Here is a 26,177-nt window from a genome sequence, read left to right as displayed (position 1 = left end):
TATTCTGTTCCATTGATCTATGTGTTTGTTCTTATGCCAGTACCAGACTGTTTTGATTACCTTGTGATACAGTTTGATGTCAAGTATTGTGATCCCTCCTACTTTGTTCTTTCTCAAAATTGCTGAGGCCATTCGGGGTTGTTTATGGTTTCATACAAATTTTTGAAATGTTTGTTCTATATCTGTGAAATATGTCATTGATATTTTAATAGGGATTGCGTTGAATCTATAAATTGTTTTGGATAGTGTGGACTTTTCGATGACGTTAATTCTTCCAATCCATGAACACATTATATGCTTCCATTTGTTTGTGTTTTCCTTAATTTCTTTCTTCAGTGTTGTATAGTTTTCTGAGTACAGGTCTTTTACCTCCTTGGTAAGGTTTATCCCTAGGTACTTTATTTTTCTTGTTGTTACAGCAAATGGGATTTTCCCTTCTGATTTCTGATTCTGATATTTCATTGTTGGTGTACAAAAATGCCTTTGATTTCTGCATATTCACTTTGATAAGATTGTAGAGAAAAGGGAACCCTAGTACACTGTTGGTGGGAATGCAGACTGGTGCAACCAACTGTGGAAAACAGTTTGGAATTTCTTCAGAAAACTAAAAATGGAAAAGCCTTTAACCCAGCAATTCCACTGCTGGGATTATACCCTAAGAATCCTGAAACACCAATCCAGAAGAACCTATGCACTCCAATGTTCATAGCAGCCAAGTGTTGGAAGCAACCTAAGTGCCCATCAGTAAATGAGTATATCAAAAAACTATGGTACATTTACACAATGGAATACTATGCAGCAGAAAGAAAGAAGGAGCTCCTACCGTGTGTGACAGCATGGATGGAACTGGAGAGCATTATGCTAAGTGAAATAAGCCCGGGGGCAAAAGACAAATACCACATGATCTCACCTGTAGGTAGAACCTAATCAACAAAACAAACAAGCAAACAAAATATAACCAGAGACTTTGAAATAAAGAACAAACTGACAGTAACCAGAAGAGTGGGGGGAGGGGGAAATGGGAAAAAGGAGAAGGGTCATGAAGGAACATGTATAAAGGACCGATGGACAAACCAAAGGGGGGAAGGATTGAGGGTGGGAGGTGGGTATTAAATTATGAGTCGGGTGGTGGGGAGTAGTAGGGGGAAAATGGAGACAACTGTACTTGAACAACAATAAAAAAAGCAACCAATTTCTAAATATTAAAAAAAAAAATCAGCATTATAAGTTTATGGGAGATTTTAAGTTTTACTTATTAAATAAAAGTAGAGAAATAGTATTCATCAATATGAAGACATTTTAAGTGTTGAAATATCAAATGTAAAGTAAAAATCAGGGCTATACTATTAGTTCATACAATTTAAAGTATGAACTACTAATAACAGAGTAGTGGTTAGCTAACAGTCAGTTAGCTAGCCAAGACCTAGATGGAATTCCCTTAAACATGTTCCCTTATAAAAATAAAAGGTACATATGTCTCCCAGTAGAAACATATTATTTGGGAACAAGACTTATTGATGTTTATTATTTGTTAACAACCAGAATGCATATAATACCAGCATCCCATGGTGCTAATTTCAGAGAGCAGAATTAACAACTCAGGTTAAATGAAAGTTGTATTCTGTAGTATGAAATTATTTTTCTTGGAGCATGGTCAAATTCACCTAAAATCTAAGTTATGTTTTCTTTTGGTGTATCTTTTTGAACTTTTTACTTTTGTAAGCTAAGTTGGCTAATATTAATTTTAGCATTTTCAAAATTAAGAGTGGTGTTATTTGAGTTATTGTTAATGTATGGGATACAAGTCAGAAACAGGACAGTTAAATTTGTAAGAAAGAAAATAGAGTACATTGAATATGCTTAGAAGAACATGCACATTTTTATGCTTTCCAAACTTATATAGTCTTGCCCAATTACAGAAATTATAGACAAGTTAGAAATCCTATTTCTTGGAGTTCCAGAAAATTTAAGTGTGATTTTAATCAGTATTAATTGAAACTATAATGACTTATAGAAATATGATCACTGTAACCAAACTGTATTCTGTTTGGTAATTAAAAAATAATGGCAAATATATATCACAACTTTTTATTCAAAGTTGACATTGTAGATGCTACTGTTCATGGGATTCAAATGATTTTTAAGTCTCTTTTTTTGGGAGAAATAACGGGTCAGAGGTCACCATGTTGGGAAGACAATTACTGTTTTCATCCTGGGATGATAATTCATTTTTGTTTTGATTGTTTGGGCCCTCTTTTTTATCTCTTTGAGAGTTCATCTCTTCTCTATTTGTTTTATTCACTCACTGTCTTTTCCATGGTGTTCAGAATGGACATGGTATTGGAGAAAGCTTCAAGAACAGATGCAATCATGCCCAAAGTTTCATTTTCTCCACTTTCCTTTTTTAGCATCCTGCAGACAGTTAGAATTCCTTCATTATGAAATGTTATGAGATGACTCTGAGCCCGCTGCTTTAAAATAACCAAACAAAACTAAGGCTGTAAAATCTTTCCTGGTTTTCCTGTTTCCTAATTTTTCAGTGAAGAAACTGTAGTTAGGAATGTGGCTAAGCTACTGACACAGTAATCATAGCTGATTGTATATGATGCGTATGTAGCCATTGGATTGCATATGGTGTCTTGAAAAAAAAATGCATGGTGCCCATGGTTTCAAGGAGGCTGAAAAACGTGTCCACACATTTGTGATGTTCTTTTGCTATTACATTTGTGTGGTTGCTAAGTCAAAACTGAATTCTCTTTTTGGGAACTGGTCTTCCAAAATATCAAGACAAGTCATTCCAAAAATCAGTAGGGATAATAAGCTAGTTGAACAGTTAGAATCATATGTATCAAATGGTTGTGGTATGTGTTTAGGAGGTGTTTGTTTTCTGTGTTTTGTTCTGTGAGTTTTTAAATGTTTTATACATACATCTTTATTTTGACAGAGAAAAACCATTATGAGTTTTTAGAATTATATACAATTGCTAAAGAAAAAAAGGAGGAAAAAGCCTTATAATAAGACTATCATAATTTAACACACAAGTACATATTTTTATGTATTTAAACTCACTTCAGAGGAAAAGGGCAAACTGTCACTTAAATAGTTGTTTATAGATATCCATTTTTTGAAAATGATTGCATGCCAATTAAAATTATATAAGGAAATATAGTTAACTGTTGGTATTTAAAATTTATAAAATGGGAAAGTAAAAAACATCCAAAAATGCAGGTATCTGTTATTGGAAATGATGATACAAGTAAATTAAGCATCTCACCGCTCTAATCCCTTCCTCCAGGATGAGCTTGCATACTTTATTAGCTTGGTTAAAGAAGAAAAAAAACACTTGAATTGGTAAATTAATTTACTTAAGTAGGTTTAATGAAAACAGCCTGGCTTCTACAGAGAAGAAATACTGCCAACTCTGAAATGTTGACTTTGATATCTTTGAAGGGCTTTCTTCTGATTTTGCTTGATTGGAAGTTTGAGAAAGTGGTTTCTATTGATATGGCTTGAGGATGCTTCAGCTCAAGGAAGGGGAAAAATATCCCCAAAGCAAACTTTTGTGTCATTAGAGTGGTGTGACTTTAGGAAACTCTCTGAGTAATTCAGCTTATTTACTCCTTTACCTGTTGAGAAGTGCTCAAAATACAAAGATTTCATGCAATACATAACTGAATTAAAATGGTTAAACTCTGCATTCTTTCCTTTGCATCACAATAAACATGACTGCACATGTATGTTTTACACAATTTTCAAAATCTACAAATTAAAACAATAGAAATTATTACCTTGATATTGTAATTCCATTTGTGAGCCCAAATTACAAGATCATCTTTATGTTTACAAATCTCACTTTCTATTTCTGATAAGCCAAGCAAAAGCACTCCAAAGATTTCATAGTTACAGATTTTTATGAGCACAAACATAAAGGAAATTCCAAAGGAGAGTATTTTAAAATGAACCCTTTTAGTAAAACAGCTGTCACCTTAATTTCTTTTTAGCTGTGAAGCAGGTACTTCTTTGCATTGCCAGATTAAATAATCTGATTTTCCATAAAATCATGTAGATTTTCTCTCCAGTTTTGAATTGGGGACAGGTGGTTTATATTGTTAGAAATAAATCTAAAGATAGTGTCAAGCTATGAGATTTTCAAAATTTCAAAGCCTCCTGGAAATGAATTATACACACAGTTCACCCTGTAGGTAAGATTTTAGACTTTCCTCTATATTTTGCTTTTGAGTCATGGAGTTCTTCAGTGTGATAATTATAAAGCTATATTCACAGTATACTTTTAAAGATACTGAGATTAATTTTTTATTCAGTGATAGTCTTGCCTATCTATAGGGAAAAAGTATATTTTTTTATTAAACACTAATCCCTACATTAAATTATGTTTTTGTTTTTGTTTTTTTTTTTTAAATAATAGCTTACATTTATTTAGGGCTTTCTATGTGCCACCAAATACTTTTCTAAGTTCTTCACATAAACACATGTAATCTTCATAACTTCATCCTATATATTTATAATACTAATTATTATTTTCAGTATAATCACTGAGCACAAAAATTAAATAAATTACCCAAGGCCACATAAATTGTGATTGGTGCAGGAAAAATTTGGATTTGGGCTATTTGTCCTGAACTCTCAACTATCTCCCCAAGTAGGATGTAAATACTATGAGGGCTACTGGGACTTGGTCTTGTTCATAGCTTTACACCACAGGACCCAGAACTGTCCACTTAATAAATATCTATTGAGTGATGAGGGAGGAAACCAAAAATTTAACACTATAATTATTTAAATGCTTTTGTCTTATAGAAGAAAGTAATTGGTGGTTTGTGACCATACAGGGGTATGTTTCTGAAGTTCTCAAAAGTTCACAGCATTGAAAGAGTAAAATAGTCTTTGAGGCTAAAACTAATTTATTTAAAGATTCTAGAAATTCTCCATATAGTTGAAGTATCATTTTACCCCCTTCAACAGTTTATAACTAAAGTGCTAGCTCCCACGTATAAGGTAACAACTTAGCTTTAGTCATTGCTTAACATGGAGTTTAGGATTCCCAAACAGAAGATTAAAATGTGAAGTATTTTTATTTTATAGTTACCATACTTTGGAGCACACCACATTACCACCATGTTTAATTTGGGCTAAGTTATAGAATTTTTTACTGTATGTTTATTCTGTTTGAGTAGCACTAAACATTACAAGACATTCATTAGTAATTAGTCATGTCTTCATAGGGTTTGTTTAAAATGACAAAGTGCTAAGTTCTCCCAAATGTAAATCTCCAAATGACTGGTGAAACTATTATAGGTAAAGAAAAGTTAAAAAGATATAAAATTGTTTTGGTATTGATTTAGAATATTAAGGAGGTTCTTGTTTTAAGGTTTAACTTTTGAGGAGAAACTTTTTAAAAGAATAGACTATAACCTGGATAATAGGCACAGGGGTAGCCACCAAAGAACAAAGATGAACATGTCTTAGTGTTTCAGAACAAGGGATTCAGAACAAGGGACATTGCCTAGATTTTGATTCCAGGTCTTTAGGCAGGTCACTGTCACTTTATGAAATGCAGAAGCAGATAATAAAAGCACTTACTTTTAGGGTTCTTAGGGAGATTAAATGAGTGATATATAATTGGAATCTGGCATAAAGTAACCAATATATACTGACTTTTATTACTTTGAGAGTATCTCCACCTAAATTCCCCCATTGTATTGCCTTTGAACAGTCAAGTTAGAGTTAGATAACCAACGGATGATTTGTTAATTAGACTGACATTGTCGGGGGCGGGGATCTTTACATACGCACATGTATGTACATGATTGTGTGTTTTTTTGAGGGGGGGGCATGTTGATTGCTGATTTCTGTGAAATTCGATTCTATCACTAACATGCCAGAGACCCTCAAGTGATGATTTTCAACAGGATGAATTTCATTGTGCAACTCCAGTTTCTCCTTTTGGAGATATTTTCTTCTATGTACTCATTAGTTATGTTATGGACAGCTCGACATGGTGGGTAGCTTACAGCTCTGGAAACCAGGAAACTTGGGGTATATATATTTTCAGGTCTGCCACTAGTTTGGGCAAGTCACTTCACTTGTCTGGTTCCCAAATTCCTTATTTGTAAAAAGGTGGGGTTGGATTAGTATCTGGAGAGGAATACTAGAGATCCGTCTTATCAAGGGGTATCTGAGATTTTTCTTTCAGTAGCCAACTATGTAATTAGAAATAGGTGTTTTGTATATGTATTTGTGTGTGCGTGTCTTGAAATTCTAAAAAAAAATGGATGATTTTCCTAATTGGCAAGCAGTCATGAAATGTAGGATTAGGTAGTTCCTAAATTGTTGTTTGCTGCTAAGATCTTATATCTGAAGGCTGCGAGGTGTCATGGCAGCAATCTTGGATCCTTCTCTAACTATCTCGGCAGTTAAGTGTAATTCATTGTAGAACTACAGTTAAATTAAGAAACAAAAGTCCGATAACGGTGGACTTCAAACAGCCCCGGGTCGGTCGCCCCGGAACCGCCAGGCCGCACTGCGCCCCCCGCCTTTCCTGCAGCCCAAACGTTACTTTTCCCATGAGAAACTCCGGCCTTAATGGCATCAGGCGACAAAGGCAGGCGTTCGCCCACCTTTTCATGTGGGTGCCTGGCTCGTGAGGTGGGTGGGGGAAGGGCCAAGTCACTTCTCCCTCGTGCGAAGGGCCTGGGGCCCCTCCCCAGTGGGGCGGCCCAGGCATCCCCGGGACATGCATGAGGGCCTGGGTCCCTGCCCCGTGCAGGGTGGCAGCGCTGGGCTGTGCTGTCCTGCACGCCCACTGGGAGCAGGTCTACCGGGAGTTCCGCTGTGGCTCAGGTGGCGACAAGGACGAGGACATCGCCTGCCTGGCTGTTTGTGGGGCCAGGCCCCTGGGCCAGCGCCGCACGTGAGCCGCCGCCCAGAGACAACCTCTCGCGGACACTGCAGGTCCCCAGACCCGCTGGAGGAGATCTGGGGACTCGTTCAAGGTCGCATGCGGGCAGCCGGGCTGGGGGAGGCAGCTGCGGGAGCCCGTGGGGCCAACGCCCAGCCCGCCTCCCCCGGCTGAGCGTCGTCCTCGGGAAAACAGCCCTCGCCCCACAGCCACGCAGGCTGCTGGAGCGTGAGGGGGTTTCGAGGGTCGAGCAGAGAAAGGCCTCGGCCCGCGTCCCACAGTTAGTGACATCCCAGCCCCTGCCCCTCTGGGCCTTGGCCCCTCCCCTGTGAGTCGGAGCCCCAGGGCGGGACGAGATGCCAAGCCCCCGCGTGCCCGCGGGCTCGTCCCTCGCCGGTCTCCTCATTCTCTGCTCCCTCGGCCGGCTCCTGGCACCGAGCGCCTGGGCCCTCACAGACGGTCGCGGTGGGAGCGTGTCAGAACAGAAAAATAGCTGCTGGGACATCCGTGCCCCTCCCTTGTCCCAGCCCGGGGCCCCCCTCCGTGTACTCATATCACGGACCCAGACTGGTGGAATAAACTCGCGCATTCGTCCAAAAAAAAAAAACCCAAACAGTAGATAGCTTCCACATTTGACTAAGGTTTGAATCATATCAAATTCCTGTAGCTAAGCAGGGACCCTCTTGACTCACTTCTGTAGTCACAAACATGCTGACAGAGCTTAGACTTGCGGATTTCTGATCATGTGGCCCACTGTTGGCAAATCTTGGATTTCTCTGCACTAAGTGATTTTCCAGGACTAACAGCCTATGATTCTAAATCATAGATTACCCCAGTATTTTCTCCTTGATCTGCTTTAAAAACAAAGACAGCGATTGAAAAATATAAAGCAACCTTCCCCTTTCTTCTATCACTAATATGCTTCCTCAATCTCCATTGAAAGAAAAGTAAAATGTTCTGTTAAAAACATAAAAATGCAGACTGTATAGGGGATATAAATACAACATCAGAAGGCACATTATACTTAGATTGGGAAAGAGGAATGTATTTTTTGAAGTCAGTAATTAGAACTAAGCCATACTTGTGTGAGCTCTCAATAATTTGTAAACACTGACTTGAAAAAAATGAATATGTTCAATTCTTCATTTGCCACTAGCTTATGAAGGTTAGGATTATATTACTTTCCCTTTCCCCCTTGCTAAAAAAAAAAATAAAATAAAGCTACGATGGCTTCCTTGTTGGATGAAATCGAATTGTATTGGCCTGTCATTCAATACCCTTTACAACCCAGCCCCCAAGACGTTTTCAGTTTTATCTCCTGTTACTCCCTCCGTGTGCCCTACTCTAGTCCCCGGGGGTCCTCATTACTCCCCCGCACACCCTGTTTCCACATCTTTGACTCTTTGTTGAGGCTGCTCCCTTGGCCTAGGATGGCTCTTTTCTTATCCAGTCTGCCTCATGAACTTCTATCTGTTCTTCAAGATCTAACTGAAATGTTGCCTATCTTCATAAGTCACTCTGCATTCTTTCCCCAGCCAGGTATCTCCTGCACCTGGAAGTAACGCTTTAAGTGACAGCATTATTCACACTGTGTTACAGTTACTGTCTCACATTCTCTTGCTGCTGCTACCCTCTGGCACAAGGACCACGCTTTCATAATCTCAACATCTAATATAAAGCAGTTACGCAATAAAATCTTGCCAAAGTGAATAAAAATGTATGTCTTACAAGAAGGGAACTATCCTGATTCAGATGAAATATGTTATGTTTTCAACCATTATATGTGTTGGAGAATACAAAAAAGGAGGAGGAAATGAAACTCACCTATAACCCTACTCTGTCAGAGATCATTTTAAGTTTAGGATATGTATTTCTAGCTAAAGCATACATTTAAGAGGGACTCTGGTTTTTTAATTAGAAAAATGCCTACATACCTAACTGATGATCCTAATTGTTGACTTTGCTGTTTTTATTGTTATTAGCTCACAGAAAGAATAATCATCCTTTTTGTGGTGATCACCAGTCAAGAGGAAGTCCAAGAGAAATATGTGGTGTGTGTTTTATTCATCTTTTGGAATCTATTGGATATGGTTAGGTAAGGAGACAAAATAACCTCTTAAAACAAAGCCAAATTGCTTTCTTCAGTGAAACTGGTAATATCTGCTTATGTTTGGTTACTTGGAATGAAAGAAAAAAATAAACCTTTTTCAAATTATTTTATCTTTATGTGAAAATGTATTTTTAGTGCTTTCCATAATGGATATATTGAAGATAATGAAAATCTACCATGGTATTACAACAGCAAATCAGTGCAGGTATCTAGCAGAAGACTTGGCATAACAACAATTTGGAGTAAACCTCACAGCTGTTTGTTAATGAAAGGCATTCCTTGCTATTGCTCTGGTATGTTACTCTAATAAGCAAAGCAAGACTTTGTATAGTATTATAGTCAGAACTTACAAAGTTGGTTTCTATGAATTCAAGAATATTTTAAACATAGGGCCCTCATCTCCCTCAGAAAAAAATGTACCTCCACATACATTTTTGTATGCAATTCCAGTGCATTCAAATGCCTGACTGAAGTTCTTTCATGGACTCCCTGGGAATCCCAGTTAGAACCCTTGCTTGCATCTACTCTAGTAGATCATCTCCACTTTCTCTCTAATTTCCCTCTAATTCCAAAACTTTGCAAGGAGATGAGCCTAGTCTTATCTCCACCAGTGGTGGCATAAGACAGCCTGCTTTGCTCCATGGCTCACTTTGAAGAGTTGTCCTAACTGCTACTTCAGCTTTCCAAGTGAGAACTGCGCCTCTCGCTTGAAAGATCTGGATGTGGATGGGTAACAAATTAGCTGAGGTTATATACATTTTTTATTACATCGTCAATAACTTAGCTGAGTTAAAATATTTCTAAATAATGGGTTGAACCCTAGAGTGAATTAAAAAATTTTGTTGAATTCAAAGACTATAAGTTGTCATATAAGTTGTATGTGGAACTTAGTATATTATTTCTCATTTTTAACTGATAGTTTTGTAGACTTGGACAAACTTTCATAGATTTTTGTAGCCCACGACTTCCTGTTCATGAGACACAGAGCCTCTCTTGGGACGGTGGCTTTCTATGTATTATTCTCTGGCATGCCTGACTCTTTCCGAGTCAGTTCAGGTTCAGATAAACTCAGTTAGACCCATAACAGAGTGAAGTGATTTGTGCATTAAGAGTGGTATCATGGTGTCATCTAAAGACTTGTGGATGCAGAAGGAGATCAGAGATCACAGGATGAACCCCACCTCCACTATTACTAGCTAGTCACTTACCTTTAAAAAAAAAAAATAACAGCATTGAGATAATTCGCATACATTGAAATTTTCCCTTTTAAAGTATAAAATTTGGTTTTTAATGTATTCAAAGATGTGTGCAACCATTGCCACTATCTAATTTGAGAACATTTTTATCACCCCTAAAAGAAACTCCAAACCCATTAGTAGTCACCTCCCATTCCCTCCTTCTCCCAGCTCCTTGCAGCCACTAATGCACTGTCTCTGTGGATTTGCCTGCTCTAGAGATTTCATATAAATGGAGTCATACAATATGTGGCCTTTCGTGACAGGCTTCTTTCACTTAGCATAATGTTTTCAAGGTTTATCCATGTTGTAACATCTCTAAGTACTTCATTTTTTTTTGTGGCTGAATAATATTCCCTTATATTGATATACTGCACTTTTCCATTTGAGTTGTTTCTACTTTTTGGTTATGAGGAACACTGCTATGAATATCCATGTGCAAACTTTTGTGTGCACATATTTTCATTTCTCTTAATGTAGGAGTAAAATTCCAGAGTATCTAACCTTTTTAAAACTAATTTTTTTCTTCTATAAAATGGGAATACAATTATCTTCCAAATTTACCCTAGGATGACTTTTTAAAAAGCAAAGATCAGGGAACTTCCTCAACCTGATAAAGGCATCTACAAAAAAATTACAGCTAACTTGATGGTGAATGATGAAAAACTGATGCTTTCCTCCCGAGATCAGGAACGAGACAGACAAGACTATGCTCGCCACTTCTATTCACCATTGTTCTAGCCATGGCAATTAGGCAAGAAAGTGATGTAAAAGACATCCATACTGGAAAGGAAGGAGTGAAATTGTCTTTATTGGTAGATGACATGATCTTTCTTATACATAAAAAATCATAAGGAATCCACTACAAATACTAAAACTAATGAACTAGTTCAACAAGTTTATAAAATACAAAATCAATATACAAAAATCAATTATATTCTGTATACTTGCAATGACCTAAAGTAAAATTAAGAAAATAATTCCATTTACAATAGCATCAAAAAAGGAGTAAGTTTAACAAAGGATGTACAGAATTCAGACACCAAAAACTATAAAACTGTTAAGAGAAACTAAAGAAGATTAAAATAAATGAAAAGCTAGCCAATGTCTATGGGTTGAAAATTTAGTATTGTTAAGACTTCCCCAGTAAATCTAAAGATTCAGTGCAGTCTGTATCAGAATTCCAGCTGGCTCCTTTTCAGAAATTGAAAAGCTGTTCCTAGAACTAATATGGAAACTCAAGGAATCTACCATAGCCAAAATAATCTTGAAAAAGAATGTAATTGGAAGGTTCACATTTTCCAATTTTAAAACTTACCGCAAAGCAACAATAATTAACAGTGTGATACTGGCATAAGGATATATCGTGGAATAGAATTGATGGTACAGAGATAACTCTCATATTCATGGTCAATTGATTTTTGATAAGGATGCCAAGACCTTTCAGTGGTCTGGGACAAATGTATATCCACACGCAAAAGGATGAAGGTGGACCCTTACCTCATGCCATATACAAAAATTAACTCAAAATAGATAAACAACTAAATGTATGAGCTAAAACTATAAAAACCCATAGAAGAAAACATAGGAATAAATCTTCATGATCTTGATTTGGTAATGGATTCTTAGATATGACACCAAAATCACAAATAACAAAAGAAAAATGATCGATTGGACTTAAAGTGGCTTTTAAATATACCTGCTCTTGTAATAAAAAAAAAGATAGTGAGATGCCATTTTTTTTTTACTTAGATTGGTACAGATCAAAAATTTCGTTAACATGCCATGTTTAGGGAGAGTTTGCAAGGTTGGTATATAGTATATATAATAAATATACACACAGATAAGCAAATGCAAAAAATATTTCTGCGAGACTACATAAGAAATTGGCATTGGTCATTGCCTTTGGGGAGTGGAATTAGGGTTCTGGAATAAGAGAAAGATTCACTTTGCACCATTGTGTTTTCAAGATTTTGGATTTTGTTTTGCCATATGTATTCACTGCCTATTCCTGTAGTTCTCAAAGTATGGCTGCTGGACCAGTGGCGTCAGCATCACCTGGAATTTGTAATACAAATTCTCAGGCTCCATCTTGGACCCATTGGGCCAGACACTTTGGGAATAGGGCCTAGCAATTTGTGTTGTTGAAAGCCTTCTGGGTGATTCGGCTATTTGCCTAAACTGGAGAACAACTGGCCTATTCAGAGAACAGAGAAGTAAAAAGACATAGCCTATTTCATCTGTTGCATCACAAAAGCAGGTTTTCAACTACCTGCTATAACCCAAACAAGCTCCTCAGCACAGTTCTTCAATTTATCACAGAAGATGGCATAACTCCATAAGCAGAGGGATGCCAATAGGATTTGGAAGACATGTTATTTTTAAAATTCACTCCCTAGATATTTACAAGTTTTATTTGTCATTAAAAAAGAGAAACAAACAAAACAAACAAAAAAACCCCTAGCTGCTTGTTGCATAAAATGGGCTTGGCTTCTGAGTGAAATGGAAGTCACTAATCAAGGAGATTTTGATTATCTGTGATCCACCTCATGAGACAAGTCAGATTGACATGGTTCCCCTTCTCCCCATGTTTTAAACTTCTGCTTAAATTATAGGAGATAAAGTATGGAATCTGTAAACATTCCAACTTTATTTGTGCAATTACAGAGTAAAGTATTTCATTCTCTTATTTTTCAGACATCAGCAGTAAATGATGCTTATATGTTCCTTGTCTCCTTTTAGGTACACTTATAGCATGTTATCAGTCATAGGAATATCCTATGATGTCCTCACGTGGCTCAGTCAAACGCTATGGATGCCAATTTATCCTTTGTGTGTTCTTGCTGAAGGTAAGAAAAGAGTGACTTGCTCTCTTGCTTACTGACAAAAGCCATCTAGTAATAATTGTTCACTAAATGTTTTGATGATTAGATTACTATTTTCGGTACCGCTTAGCTGACTCAATGTGTCTTTCCTGACATACTTCCCTCTATACAAAGAAGCACAGCATGAAGTCACAGTTAGAGGAGGAAGCAGCTCTGCACAGTAAACAAAATATTGAATGAGCAATGAGGACATGAGTCTATAAATCTGCTTATTTGCCAAGGAGGGGATTAACATTTAGTGATTTAGCAATTATTTTCCTCCAATTTGAAAAAAATTCTTTTAAATTATAGTTGACATAGTGTTAGTTTCAGGTATACAACACAGTGATTCAACATTTGTATACTTTACAGAGTGATTGCCATACTACTATTTGTCACCATACATAATATTACTGACTCTATTCCCTAAGCTGCACATTACAACCCGTGACTTATTTTATAATTGCCCAAGTTTGTATTACTTAATCCCCTTCCCCTTTTCCACCCAGCCCCCAATTCTCTGGTAAACATCAGTCCTCTGTAACTGTGAGTTTGTTTTGTTTTTTAGATTCCACATATAAGTGAAATTAAACAGTATTTGTCTTGTCTGACTTATTTCACTTAACATAATACTTACTTAGTCATGCTGTCTCAGATGACAAGATTTCTTCTTCTTCTTTTTTTTTTTTTTTTTTTAATGGCTGAAGCCATGGTTGTCAGTTCTTCGCCTCTTTCCCTCTCCCCGGCCTCACCTCCACTCAGCAGATGGCCTGTGGTCATTTCACACATGTATCTTGTGTTCTCTAATAGGTGATAAACTCTTTGAGAGGAAGAATTTTGTCTCCTATGTCTGACATTTCTTGTAGCTTCCAGTTTGGTACCCTTCCCCTTACCCCTGCCCTATACTAAGTTTTTCCTGAATGGTGTCTATAATTCCCTAGGTAGGAATAGGTTTTCTTAAATCATGTTAAACCTTCTTCTGGGTTATCATTACAACTTGGCTTCTGATCCAATGTTGCTGTTATAGTTGGATTTTATTCAAATTTCAATACCACATTTCATTTCAAAAAGTAGGTTAAACAATTAGTTTTGGTTATATATTTTTCCTTTTTTTAACCAAGTGAAATTCTAAGTATCTTAAGACAGACTCTAAATCTGAATAGAGTATTTGTGATGACATAATTTTATATACCAGTAATAGGAATCAATCTTGAAGAGCTGAATTACAGGCCAAGGAGTCATTCAGTCACTATTAGGTTGTCTAGACATATTTAGCAATGCATTACCTTGGTGAATGTCTAGACCTCTTTTCCTTGACTTGTTTAAATGTGTAGCTATTTGATTTATGATTAGATTATGTTAGATTGATTAAAGTTTCTACTTGAAAAGGAAATTTAAAGTTTTCTTATGTGAGGAAAGATGTGGCATATGTTATGAACATCACCTTAAGTACGGAAAGTGGGAAGCAATATTTTTAACGGCCTAACAAGGCTTGACATTTGTAATTGATTTTTACCTGGAAACTAGAGAAAAATCAGGACTCCCAGTTCAGCACATTATTTATCCAGACTTTGCCCATCAAGTCTCAACTCCATTTTGTGCTAGACGAACTGATCAAAATAAGTCCAATTATGTATGGCATTTTAAAAGAAATTATTTTTCAATTACAGTTGACATACAGTATTAGTTTCAGGTGTACAACATGGTGATCAGACATTTCTATAACTTATACAGTGATCACCAAAATGGGTCTAGTACCTATCTGACAACATAGATAGTTATTACGATATTATTGTATTATTCCCTATGCTGTATGTTCATCATGGTCTCATGACTATTTTTATAACTGGCAATTCATACTTTTTAATCCCTTTTACATTTTTTACCCATCCTCCCAATCTTCCTCTCATCTGGCAAACATCAGTTTGTTCTGTATATCTGTGGGTTTGCTGTTTTATTTAGTTTTTTAGATTCTACATGTAAGTGAAATAATATGGTATTTTGTCTTTCTCCAACTTAATGTCACTTAGCATAGTACTTTCTAGGACCATCCATGTTGTTGCAAATGGCAAGATTTTATGACTGAATAGTATTCCATTATATATATGTAAAAAATCTTTATTTGTTATTGATGGATGTTTAGGTTGCTTCCAACTTGGCTATTTTAAATAATGCTGCAATGAACATGAGGGTGCATATATCTTTTTTGAATTATTGTTTTGTGTTTCTTTGAATAAATACTAGGAAGTGTAATTGCTGGGTCATTAGGTCTATTTTTAGTTTTCTGAGGAGCCTCCATGCTGCTTTCCGCAGTGGCTGCCCGTCTGCATTCCCGCTAACAGTGCACCAGTGTTCCATTTTCTCCACAGACTCGCCAGCACTTGTTTGCTGATTTGGTAATAGCCATTCTGACAGGTGTGAGATGGTGTCTCATTGTGATTTACCTTTGCACTTCCTTTATGATTAGCGATGGTGAGCATCATTTCATGTGTCTATTGGCCGTCTATCTGTATGTCCTCTTTGGAGAACTGTCTATATATGTCCTCTGCCCATTTTTAAATGAGATTATTTCTTTTTTTTTTTTTTACTGTTGTTCAATTACAGTTGTCCCCATGTTCCCCCCGTTACGCTCCCCTGTCCTACCCTCTCCCCGTTTCTCACATTCAGTCCTCCTCCCCCGGTGGCTTTGTCCATGGGTTCTTTATGTATGTTCCTTGACTTGACCCTTCCCTAAGTGAGATTATTTATTTTTTGATGTTAAGATGTATGAGTTCTTTATATATTGTGGGTATTAACCCCTTATCATCAAATATTAATTTGCAAATATCTTCTGCCATTCAGTGGGCTGCCCTTTTGTTGATGGTTTTGTTTGCAATGCAGAAGCTTATTAATTTGATGTAGTCCTATTTGTTTATTTTTGTTGTGGTGGTCTGCTGTAGGAGGCATAGCTAAAAAATATTGCTAAGATCAGTGTCAAAGAGTTTACTGCCTGTGTTTTCTTCTAGGAGTTTTATGGTTTGAGGTGTTACATTTAGATCTTCAATCCATTTTATTATTGTATATGGTGTAAGAAAGTAGTCGTTTCATTTTTTACATCTGTCCAGTTTCCATCATAATTTGTTGAAAAGACTGTCTTTATTCCAGTGTAAATTCTTGCCTTCTCTGTTGTATGTTAATTGACCATATAGCATATGGTCATTTCTGGGCTCTCTATTCTATTCCATTAATCTATGTGTCTGTTTTTATGCCATTATCATGCTATTTGATCATTACACTTGTAGTACAGTTTGATATCAGGTAATGTGATACCTTCAAATTTGTTCTTTTTTCTCAGTATTGCTTTGGTTATTTGGGGTCTGTTTTGGACCCTTGTAAATTTTGGGATGTTTTTCTTCTAGTTCTGTGAAAAATGCCATTGGTATTTTGGTGAGGATTGCATAGAATCTGTATATTTCTTTGGGTAATACGAACATTTTAATGATTCCTATTAACCCAAGTTATTACTATTCATGAGCATGGTATATGCTTCCATTCGTTTCTTAAACTTCTTCAAGCAACGTCTTATAATTTTTTGTGTACAGGTCTTTTACATCCTTGGTTAAATTTATTCCTAGATATTTATTCTTTTTGGTACAATTATAAATGGGATTGTTTTCTTAACTTCTCTTTGATAGTTATTGGTGTATAAAGATATATCTGACTTCTTCCTAATTTTGTATCCTGTGATTTCACTGAATTAACTTACTAGTTTTAATAGATTTTTTGGTGGATTCTTTAGGGTTCTCTATACATAGGATCATAGCATTCTATAAATAATGAGTTTTATTCCTTCCATTTTCGATGCCTCTTATTTCTTTTTCTGGTCTGATTGTGTGGCTAGGACTTGCAATACTGTGTCAAATAATAGTGGTGAGAGTGGACATCCTTGTTTTGTTTCTGACCTTAAAGAAAAAGCTTTTAGCTTTTCCCTCTTGAGTATGTCAGTTGTAGTTTGTCATATGTGGCCTGTATTATGTTGAGGTATTTTTCAACATAAATTTTTTATCATGGATGGATATTGAATTCTGTCAAATGTTTTTTCTGTATCAATATGATCATATGATTCTTATCCTTCATTTTGTTTATATATCATGTTAGTTTGTGAATACTGAACCAATCTTGCATCTCAGTTGATCATGGTGTATGGTCTTTTTAATGTATTGCTGACTTTGATTTGCTAACATTTGTTGAGTGTTTTTGCACCTATGTTCATCAGGGATATTGGCCTGTAATTTTCCTTTTTTTGTGGTGTCTTTGTTTGGTTTTTGTATCAGGGTAATGCTGGCCTAATAAAATGAGTTTGGGAGCTTTCCTTCTTCTTTAGTTTTTTGGAAGAGTTTGAGGGCAGGCGTTAATTATTCTTTGAACATTTGGTAGAATTCACTTGGGAAGCCATCTGGTCCAGAACTTTTGTTTTTTGATTAGTGATTCAGCTTTTTATCAGTAATTGGTCTATTCAGATTTTCTATTTCTTCCTGATTCAAGTACTAAGATTGTATGTTTCTAGGAATTTATCCATTTCTTCTAGATTGTCCAATGTATCAGCATGTAATTGTTTTTAGAATTTTCTTATAATCCTTTGTATTTCTCGTCATTTCTTTCATTTCTGATTTTATTTGGGCCATCTCTCTCTCGGTAAGTTTGGTGAAAGGTTTATCAATTTTGTTTATCTTTTCAAAGAACCAGCTCTTGGTTTCATTAACCTTTTTCTTTTTTTAGTCACTCATTTATTTCCTCCCTGATTTTTATTATTTCTTCCCTTCTACTCCTTTGGGCTTTGTTTTTCTTTTTCTATTTCTTTGATGTGAGGGTAGATTGAAGTTTTTCCTGTTTCTTTATGCAGCATTTAGGTAGGTATATGAAGCTCTCTTAAAACTGCTTTTGCTGTGTCCAATGGATGTTGGGTCATTGTGTTTGCATTCTCACTTGTTTCAAGCTATCTTTTGATTTCTACTTGATTTCATCGTTAACTCATTCATTACTTAGTAGCATGTTGTTTAGATTCCATGTGTTTGTGGGTTTTTTTTGTATTTCCTTCTTGTAATTGATTTCTAATGATTGATATTTAGGGAAAAAAGAGAAGATATATACATATAGAGTAAAATATCGATGTTTTTCCACTTATTTATGCATTCATTGGTTGCTCCTTGTATGTGCCCTTACTGGAGACTGAACCTGCAACTTGGTATATTGGGACAACACTGTAACCAACTGATCTACCTGGCCAGGGCTTGTAATTGATTTCTAATTTTATCCTGTTTTGATCAGAGGAGACACTTGAGATTTCTAGCTTTTAAATTTATTGAGACTTATTTTGTGGCCTAGCATGATCTATCCTGGAAAATGTTCCACTGCACTTGAAAATAATGTATATTCTGCTGTTTTTTAAATAAAATGTCCTATAAGTATCTAAAGTTCATCTGTTCTAATGTTTCACTTAAGGTCACTTTCCTCATTGATTTTCTGTTGGATGATATATTCATTGATGTAAGGGGGGTGTTAATATCCCTTACTATTATTTCATTAAACTATCTCTCCCCTTATATCTGGCAATATTTGCATTATATATTTAGGCGCACCTACATTGGGTGTGCAGATGTTTACAAGAGTTATGCCTTCTTGTTGAATTGACTCCTTTATCATTATAAACTGTTCTTCTTTGTCCTTTGTTACAACCTTAGTCTTTTTTTTTTCCTTTTGCATGAAATATCTTTTAACATTTCTTCATTTTATCTCTCTGTATCTTTTAATCTAAGTTATAGGCCACATGTATGCAGGTCTTAGTATTTTATCTATTCAGCTACTCAGTGTTTTTTGATTGGGGCATTTAGTCAATTTACATTTAAAGTAACTATTAATAGGCATGTAGTTATTGACATTTTATTATTTTTTTTATTGTTTTTATGGGTCTTCTCTGTTCCTTTTTTCTTCTGCTCTCTTCTCTTACATATTAATGACTTTCTCTGGTGTTATGTTTGAATTCCATTCTCTTTTTCTTGTATGTCTCAGATTTTTGGTTTACGGTTACCATGTGCTTCATATATAACAGCATATGTTCATAGAAGTCTCCTTTAAGTTGATGGTTGCTTTCAGAACATAGTCTAAAATAACATTTTTTTTATATCCTACATTTATCATTTTGTTGTTTTTTACCTCTTGTGTGTTTGTGTGCATCCTGTAATTTATTATTGTATTTATATATAATTTTCCTACTTTTGCCTTTAATCTTCATACTAACTTTATAATTGGTTGATTCACTACCTTTCCTAGGTATTTGCCTTGGAGATTTTTCATTTCCCACATTTTCTTATTTTTAGTTTCGGCCTTTTCTTTTGTACTTAAAAAAGTTCTGTTAACATTTCTTGTAATGCTGGTTTAGTGGTGATGAACTCCTGTAGCTTTTTACTTGTCTGGGAAACTATCTCTCATTCTAGTCTAAATTATAACCTTGCTGGGTAGAATAATGTTGGTTGTAAATTTTACCCCTTGCATCACTTCGAATATTTTGTGCCATTTTCTTCTGGCCTGAAAAGTTTGTTGAAAAACCTGCTGGTTTCCTATGGGAGCTTCCTTCATGTAACTCTTGCATTTCTCTTGATACTTTTAAGATTCTCTTTGTGTTTAACCTTTGGCAGTTTAATCATGATGTATCTTTGTGTGGGCTACTTTGGGATCATCTTGTATGGGTCGTTTGTGCTTCTTGGACTTGTATGTCTATTTCCTTCACCAGGTTAGGGAACTTTTCAGTCACTACTTCAAGTAGGTTTTCAATCCCTTTCTCTCTCCCCTCTTCTTCTGGGACCCCTATAATGTGAATGTTGGTGTGCTTGATGTTGTTCCAGAGGCCCCTTGAACATCTTAACTTTTAAAAAATTTTTTTCTTTATGATCTTGCGATTGCGTGTTTTCTATTACTTGTCTACCAGATAGCTGATTTAGTCCTCTGTTTCATCAGATCTGATATTTATTTGCTCTAGTATAGTTTTCATTATGGTTATTATATTCTTCAGTTCTAATAGATGTTTAAAAAATATTTTCTGTCTGTTGAAGTTCTCTTTATCTGATAGATTGCTTGTCTCTGTTTTATTTAGTTCTTTTCCTGGGATTTTGTCCTGTTCTTTCATTTTGGACAAGTTTCTCTGTTTCCTCATTTTGGCTGTCACTATGTTTTTTTAAAATATTAATTGGGGTAACACTGGTTAATAACATTATATAAATTTTGAGTGTACAACTTTCTATCTGTATACTCTATGGCGTGCTCACCACCCAAAGTCTAGCCACCTTCCATCACCATATATTTGTCCCCCTTTACCCTCTGTGTCATCTACCCACCCCTATCACCTCTGATAACTACCATTCTGTTGTCTTTATCTATGAGTATGGCTTTTTTTGTTTGTTGCTTTTTGTTTTATATTCCACAAATGAGTAAATTACATTTGTCATTTTGAATGTGACTTCTTTCACTTAGCACAATATTCTCAAGCTCCATCATTGTTGTCACAAGTGGCAATATTTCACCTTTTATGGATGAATAAATGTACCATTGTAAAAATGTATATCTTCTTTAATTATCCATCAAAGGACATTTAGGTTGTTTGCCTGTTTTGACTATTGTGAGTACATATATCATTGCAAATAAGTGTTTTCAAAATTTTTGAGTAGATTCCCAGAAGAGGGATTGCTGTGTGATATGGTAGCTCTATCTTAATTTTTTGAGAACCTGTCATACTGTTTTCCATAGCAGCTGCACCAATTTACATTCCCACCAGCAGTGTATGAGTTTTCTTTTTCTCCACCTCCACTCTAACACTTATTGATAATAGCTATTTTACTAGGTAAGAGGTAGTATCTCATTGTGGTTTTGATTTGCATTTCCCTTATAACTAATTATGTTGTATATCACTAGTAAATGGGATTATTTTCTTAATTTCTCCTTCTGATATTAGTGTATAGAAACATGAAAAATTTCTGTATATTGATTTTATATCCTAATACTTTATTCATTTATTATATTAATTTTCAGTAAATTCAGTGAGTAGTGAGCTTTATTACTTCCTTTCCAATTTGGATGCCTTTTATTTCTTTTTCTTGTCAGATTGCTATTACTAGGAATTATAATATTATATTGAATAACAGTGGCGAGAGTGGGTATCCTTGTCTTATTTCTGATCTTAGAGGAAAAGCTTTCAGCTTTTCATTGCTGTTTATGATGTTAGCTCTGTCCTGTCATATATAGTCTTTCTCATCTTGAGGTAAGTTACTTCTATAACCACTTTGTTGAGATTTTTTTAAATAAATGGAGGTTAGATTTTTTCAAATGTATTTTCTGCATCTATTGGATTATATGATCTTTATCCTTGGTTTTGTTGATATGATGTATCACATTAATTGTTTTGTGATATTGAACCTTTCATTCCTGCTATAAATCCAACTTGATTATGGCGTATCCTTTTAATTATTGAATTTGGTTTGCTATTATATTTTGTTGAGAATTTTCTGCAATGTCTTCTTGTTTTAGTGTAAGTAATGCTGGTCTTACAGAATGATTTTGAAAGCATTCCTTCTTCCTCTTCTGGTAGGGCCACCGTATGTGCTAGTGCTGAAGTGCCTTACTAGTGGGGCTCTGTCTCCCAGTGGGGCAGCCCCACATGCATGTGTAGGAGTCCCTGCTATCTCTATACTTTCTCTGGGTGGGAGAACCCCACATGCATGTGTAGCCCAGTGGGTACATACAGCAGTGCTCTGCAATATTTACTAAATTAATTTCTGGGTGGAGAGACCCTGTGCATGCACATGATGGCACCCTTCTGTTCCTGCTGGAGCTCGACCTGGAGCAGTGGCTGGGGACCTGCTACAGTAGCCTGAGCCTGACAGCTTGGCCAGAGACCCTGGATAGAGCTCCTCACTCACTATACATGTGCAAGGGAAACAAACAGGGATTCCTTCAGTCCTGGAGAGTTCCCCCAGTTTCAGGACAGCTCTCACAGTTCCCCAACGGTTCCCCAACCTTCTGCATGTGCAATTGGCCCTTGGTTGTCTTGCAGGAGGACTTGTTCCAGATGTAATTGTACATTCGACGTGTTCTTGGGAGGGGGTGAGCTCAGCGTCCTCCTATGTGGCCATCTTGGACTCACTTCTGAAACCAGTTACTTTATTGCAGAACTTTTTAGAATCTCTATTATATTAATGTGTGTTGTGAAACTCCAAGAGGAAAATATTTGTAGTACTTTCTAAATTTGTTTATCTATAACCCACCCCTATTTGTGGCTAAGGGGACAGGTATTTTGAGATTCAAATCAGAAGAAACATAAGCTATTTCTTAGAAGGCAGAATGAAGTATAAGATGAACAACAATTCAATAAGTCACACTGCTGTTTTTGCCTCACCAATTTACTTATTCAGCAGGTTTCTATATCAAACTGTAACTTTAGCTAAAGAATTCAGCATTTGTCACAAAACTGTTATCAAAGTATCCTTCTATTGTGCAGACATATATACATATCCCCATAGCAAGTTAAGCAGAGAAACTTCCATGATTCCTTCTTTTTTTCTTTAAACAGCATTTGCCATCTATCAGTCACTGCCTTATTTTGAATCATTTGGCACTTACTCCACAAAGCTGCCCTTTGACTTCTCCATCTATTTCCCATATGTGCTGAAAATATATCTCATAATGCTTTTTATAGGTAAGTGTCTTTTCTGTTTTGTCTTGTATTGCCTCTACCTTAACAGAAAAGTCTATAAACATGGGAGAGACCAAAAAGGAAGCCTGATACAATGAATTAGATGTTGGTAGTATAGGACCTAGATATTACTGATACTTTTTTAAGATATCATAGATCAAATGAATAAGAGATGAACCAGAAAAGTTTTATTAGTGGAAAACCTAATTGCTATGTATAAAATATAGAAGTTTTGACCACAGACTTGGATATCTACAAAAAAAAAAAAAAAAAAATCTAGATGTCAAATTGAGCAGCCTTGTCTATTTCTGACTTTTCAATTTATATTCATTTGCTCTTCTGTTTGTTTGGCCTGCCTTATGTGCTAGTATTTCCTAGTAGGCAAGTGGGAGAAGGAGCTAAAGACTCAAGAAAAATGCATGCAACAAAAACATACAGTTGAAAAAATTTGATCAATTAATTTTTTTCCAGAAAATTGGGAAAAAGACTTTCATTTTTAAATTTTAGCTTCCTAGCTCTAACCATCACAAACCCTCAAGATGGTGATTACTCTTCTAGAAGGTAACAACTATCAGATATATAAGGTCAACATGTAAAAGAGAATACAAATGTGAAACATTAGGGGAAAGGGAAAGAGCTACCTTAAACAAAGGGGAAAATTCCTTGCAATCAACAAAATAGAGATGGAGGGGTCTGCCTTACTCTTTCCCTTTGGAAGAAAACATGGACACTCTGTTAAGCATTCCTTCGTTAAACCTCCCCTGCCAGGGTCCCGCCCCTGGGCTCCAGGCAGCACTCTGAATTTTAAAACTACAGTCCTCTGCAAAGAAATGGTTAATTCATCTTACTTACTTTTACCATTTTCTTCTTCATGTTAGGTATGTATTTTATCTACAGTCATCTTTACTCAGAGAGAAGAGACGTCCTCAGAGTCTTTTCCATTAAAAAGAAGAGAACATGAGGCACACCATCCTGATGTGACATGAGAAAAAACAGGCCTCGCAGATTCTGCTACAGTAAACACAACACAGGAAGAATTTTGGTGGAAAAATACCTAGTATTTGACAAAAATCCATGACAGCTGTCTATGATTCTCACACATTATATTTTCAAAATGTATACTCTGAGCAACCTGTTTCTCCAAAGCTGTGGATTTTATACAAGTTAAATTTATATTGTATGAAGCCTGATTATTTTGCTGTAAGGGTAATGAGAAATAGATTAACTGTAGTAGATGCAATTAAATTGAGAAATTGAAGTTGTTAATCTAACGTACATCTATTCACATCTATTTCTTTTCACTTCTGAATTCCCAAATAGCAGCAGGTGCATAGGAGGGCTGTGGTGTGAAACATGCTCTGCAGTTGTCTAGGATAACATTTTCTAGACAGATGTCACCATTCCCAGAGTAACACTCTCCTTAAACATCAGACACACTTAGAAAAGTAAACATTTTTCCAAACCCTGGAAGAGTATTCATTAATATTATACAAATTATTTGGGCTTTGATGTCTTAAAAGAGGAACCTGATGAAAACAAAATGGGCTTTTGATAAATACACAATTAATGCCCCATATCCCTTTACAAATATCAGGCCATATGTACCTTCCAGGGAAATAAAAATTACAAAAATAGAGTAAGCCATTTAGAGTAGGTAAGAAAATCAAGAGCTAGTTATGTTTCAGATCATTTACTACAATTCAACTATTGCTAATTACTATAACGTCATATGTCATCACTTATAGTATTGAAAACTGATCCTTTCTTTGAAGATTTAAAATATATATGAATAACTGACTAATGGAATAATTTCTGAACCATTGGTATATCATTCACTTTTTTTTGAAAGAATTATAGAATCGTATTATCCAGCAACTATATAAAAATGGTACTAAATATTTTGTTACATAAAAACCAGGTGGTAAAAATGTAATTACAAAAAAATAGTAATCTTATACCACTAAATAAAACAATGAAAAAGAAACAATTGAGAATTAATAAAGATAACTGATATCCTTATAAATTTAATATGTTTAGAATTTAAAAATAAATATTAAGATTATCCATTTAAAAAGCTGCATTTTATTTTTCTTTTAAAATTGCTTATTTTACTTCTAAATTTAAAGATTACTTACTGAAAGCTTTAGTGTGCAAAGAGCACAGATATCCTTGACAAACTTTAGGTGACAGTCTAGCTTCCTCCCAATACAGATGACTACATGCATTGCTGAAATATACATCTAGAATCACTAAGATGAAGATAAAGAACTAGACAAACTATGCCTTATTGGGTCATGTTAAGAAATTAAAATTTCATTACTAAGTAATACTTTAATTTTTTAAAGCAAATTACCTGAAGAACCTTCCTACTTATTAAAATAGAAGACCAAAAAGAAACACGAGTAAATTTATAATTATGGTAATTTTGAAGTAGAGATGTGCATTGACAAAAATTTGAGATCTCTGCAACAATTGTAATGTAGAAAAGATCTGTAATTTCCTACGGTGACATAGTCACAATTGTTAGTGTTATTGTGGTTGGCTGCTTATATTAAAATTGACATACTAGATGTCTCTAATAAGAACTAGAGGTTAGTGACGATAAGGGTGTACTTTTTTCTCCCACCCAAGTTCATGTTCCCCGGGTTAAGAAAACAAGAGAGTAACCATCTAGCTAATTGGACGTCACCAAGATTGCAAAGTTCATTTCTTTGGCTGTTTTAACTGTGTCCATTAAACCTCCATTTTGTTTTGTTTAGTCTGATCAAAGGCATAGTTTCTCACATCTAATTAATATACATTAAATAGGAACCATTACATATTTCAAAAACTTAAGATGTAACTTGTAACCGATCTTCTTTGGAGTTCCAAATGCCAAGGTGAATTATCTGAATTTCCAAGTAACCCAAGCAAAGGAACAATAATCACAGCAGCAGTGCCTCTGGTGGAAAAAAAAAAGGAAAACCACACCAAATCAGAACTTCTGTGGAGAATTTATTTATCACTCAGCAAAAGTCTACTAAAAAATACAAGTAAAACACACACACATACACACACTCACATGTAATATCAGAGTCCCTGAGCTTTTCCTTTATCAAAATAGTTGAAATAAGACAATAACAGATACTCCTTTCAAACATATTCATTTAGTTAGATGAGTTTTATTTTACTGTAGTATGCCTTCCATGAATACGCCCATCCTGGTCTTAGCTTTTGATCCAATAAACATGATAACCTTAGTAGAATGAGTTGAACTGTAGTTGGCTGCATTACACATGCTTATGTTCACTCAACAAGAAACACTTACTTTGTGCCAAAATGTACCAGG

At 35.6% G+C, this 26,177-nt stretch overlaps 1 protein-coding gene across 2 annotated transcripts in view; it reads left to right on the top strand.

Annotated features, from left to right (window-relative positions):
• The window catches only part of HACD4 (3-hydroxyacyl-CoA dehydratase 4), a 31,055-nt gene extending 6,297 nt beyond the window's left edge, over positions 1-24,758 (top strand). Inside the window, exons 4-7 of one of the 2 annotated variants that reach the window (XM_054583287.1) lie at positions 8,902-9,014; positions 13,007-13,113; positions 22,727-22,852; positions 23,728-24,758. In XM_054583287.1, coding sequence (XP_054439262.1) covers positions 8,902-9,014; positions 13,007-13,113; positions 22,727-22,852; positions 23,728-23,810 — 429 coding nt within the window. In that variant the 3' untranslated portion in view covers positions 23,811-24,758. The remainder of the gene's footprint in view (positions 1-8,901; positions 9,015-13,006; positions 13,114-22,726; positions 22,853-23,727) is intronic. The other variant, XM_054583288.1, reaches the window with a different exon arrangement.
• The last annotated feature ends 1,419 nt before the right edge of the window (positions 24,759-26,177 follow it).

This window comes from Pteronotus mesoamericanus, unplaced genomic scaffold (assembly GCF_021234165.1).
Source record: "Pteronotus mesoamericanus isolate MK-2021 breed Mesoamerican mustached bat unplaced genomic scaffold, CSHL_Meso_final contig_73, whole genome shotgun sequence".
In the NCBI taxonomy this organism is placed as follows: domain Eukaryota; kingdom Metazoa; phylum Chordata; class Mammalia; order Chiroptera; family Mormoopidae; genus Pteronotus; species Pteronotus mesoamericanus.
This window is presented reverse-complemented; position numbering and strand designations above follow the sequence as displayed.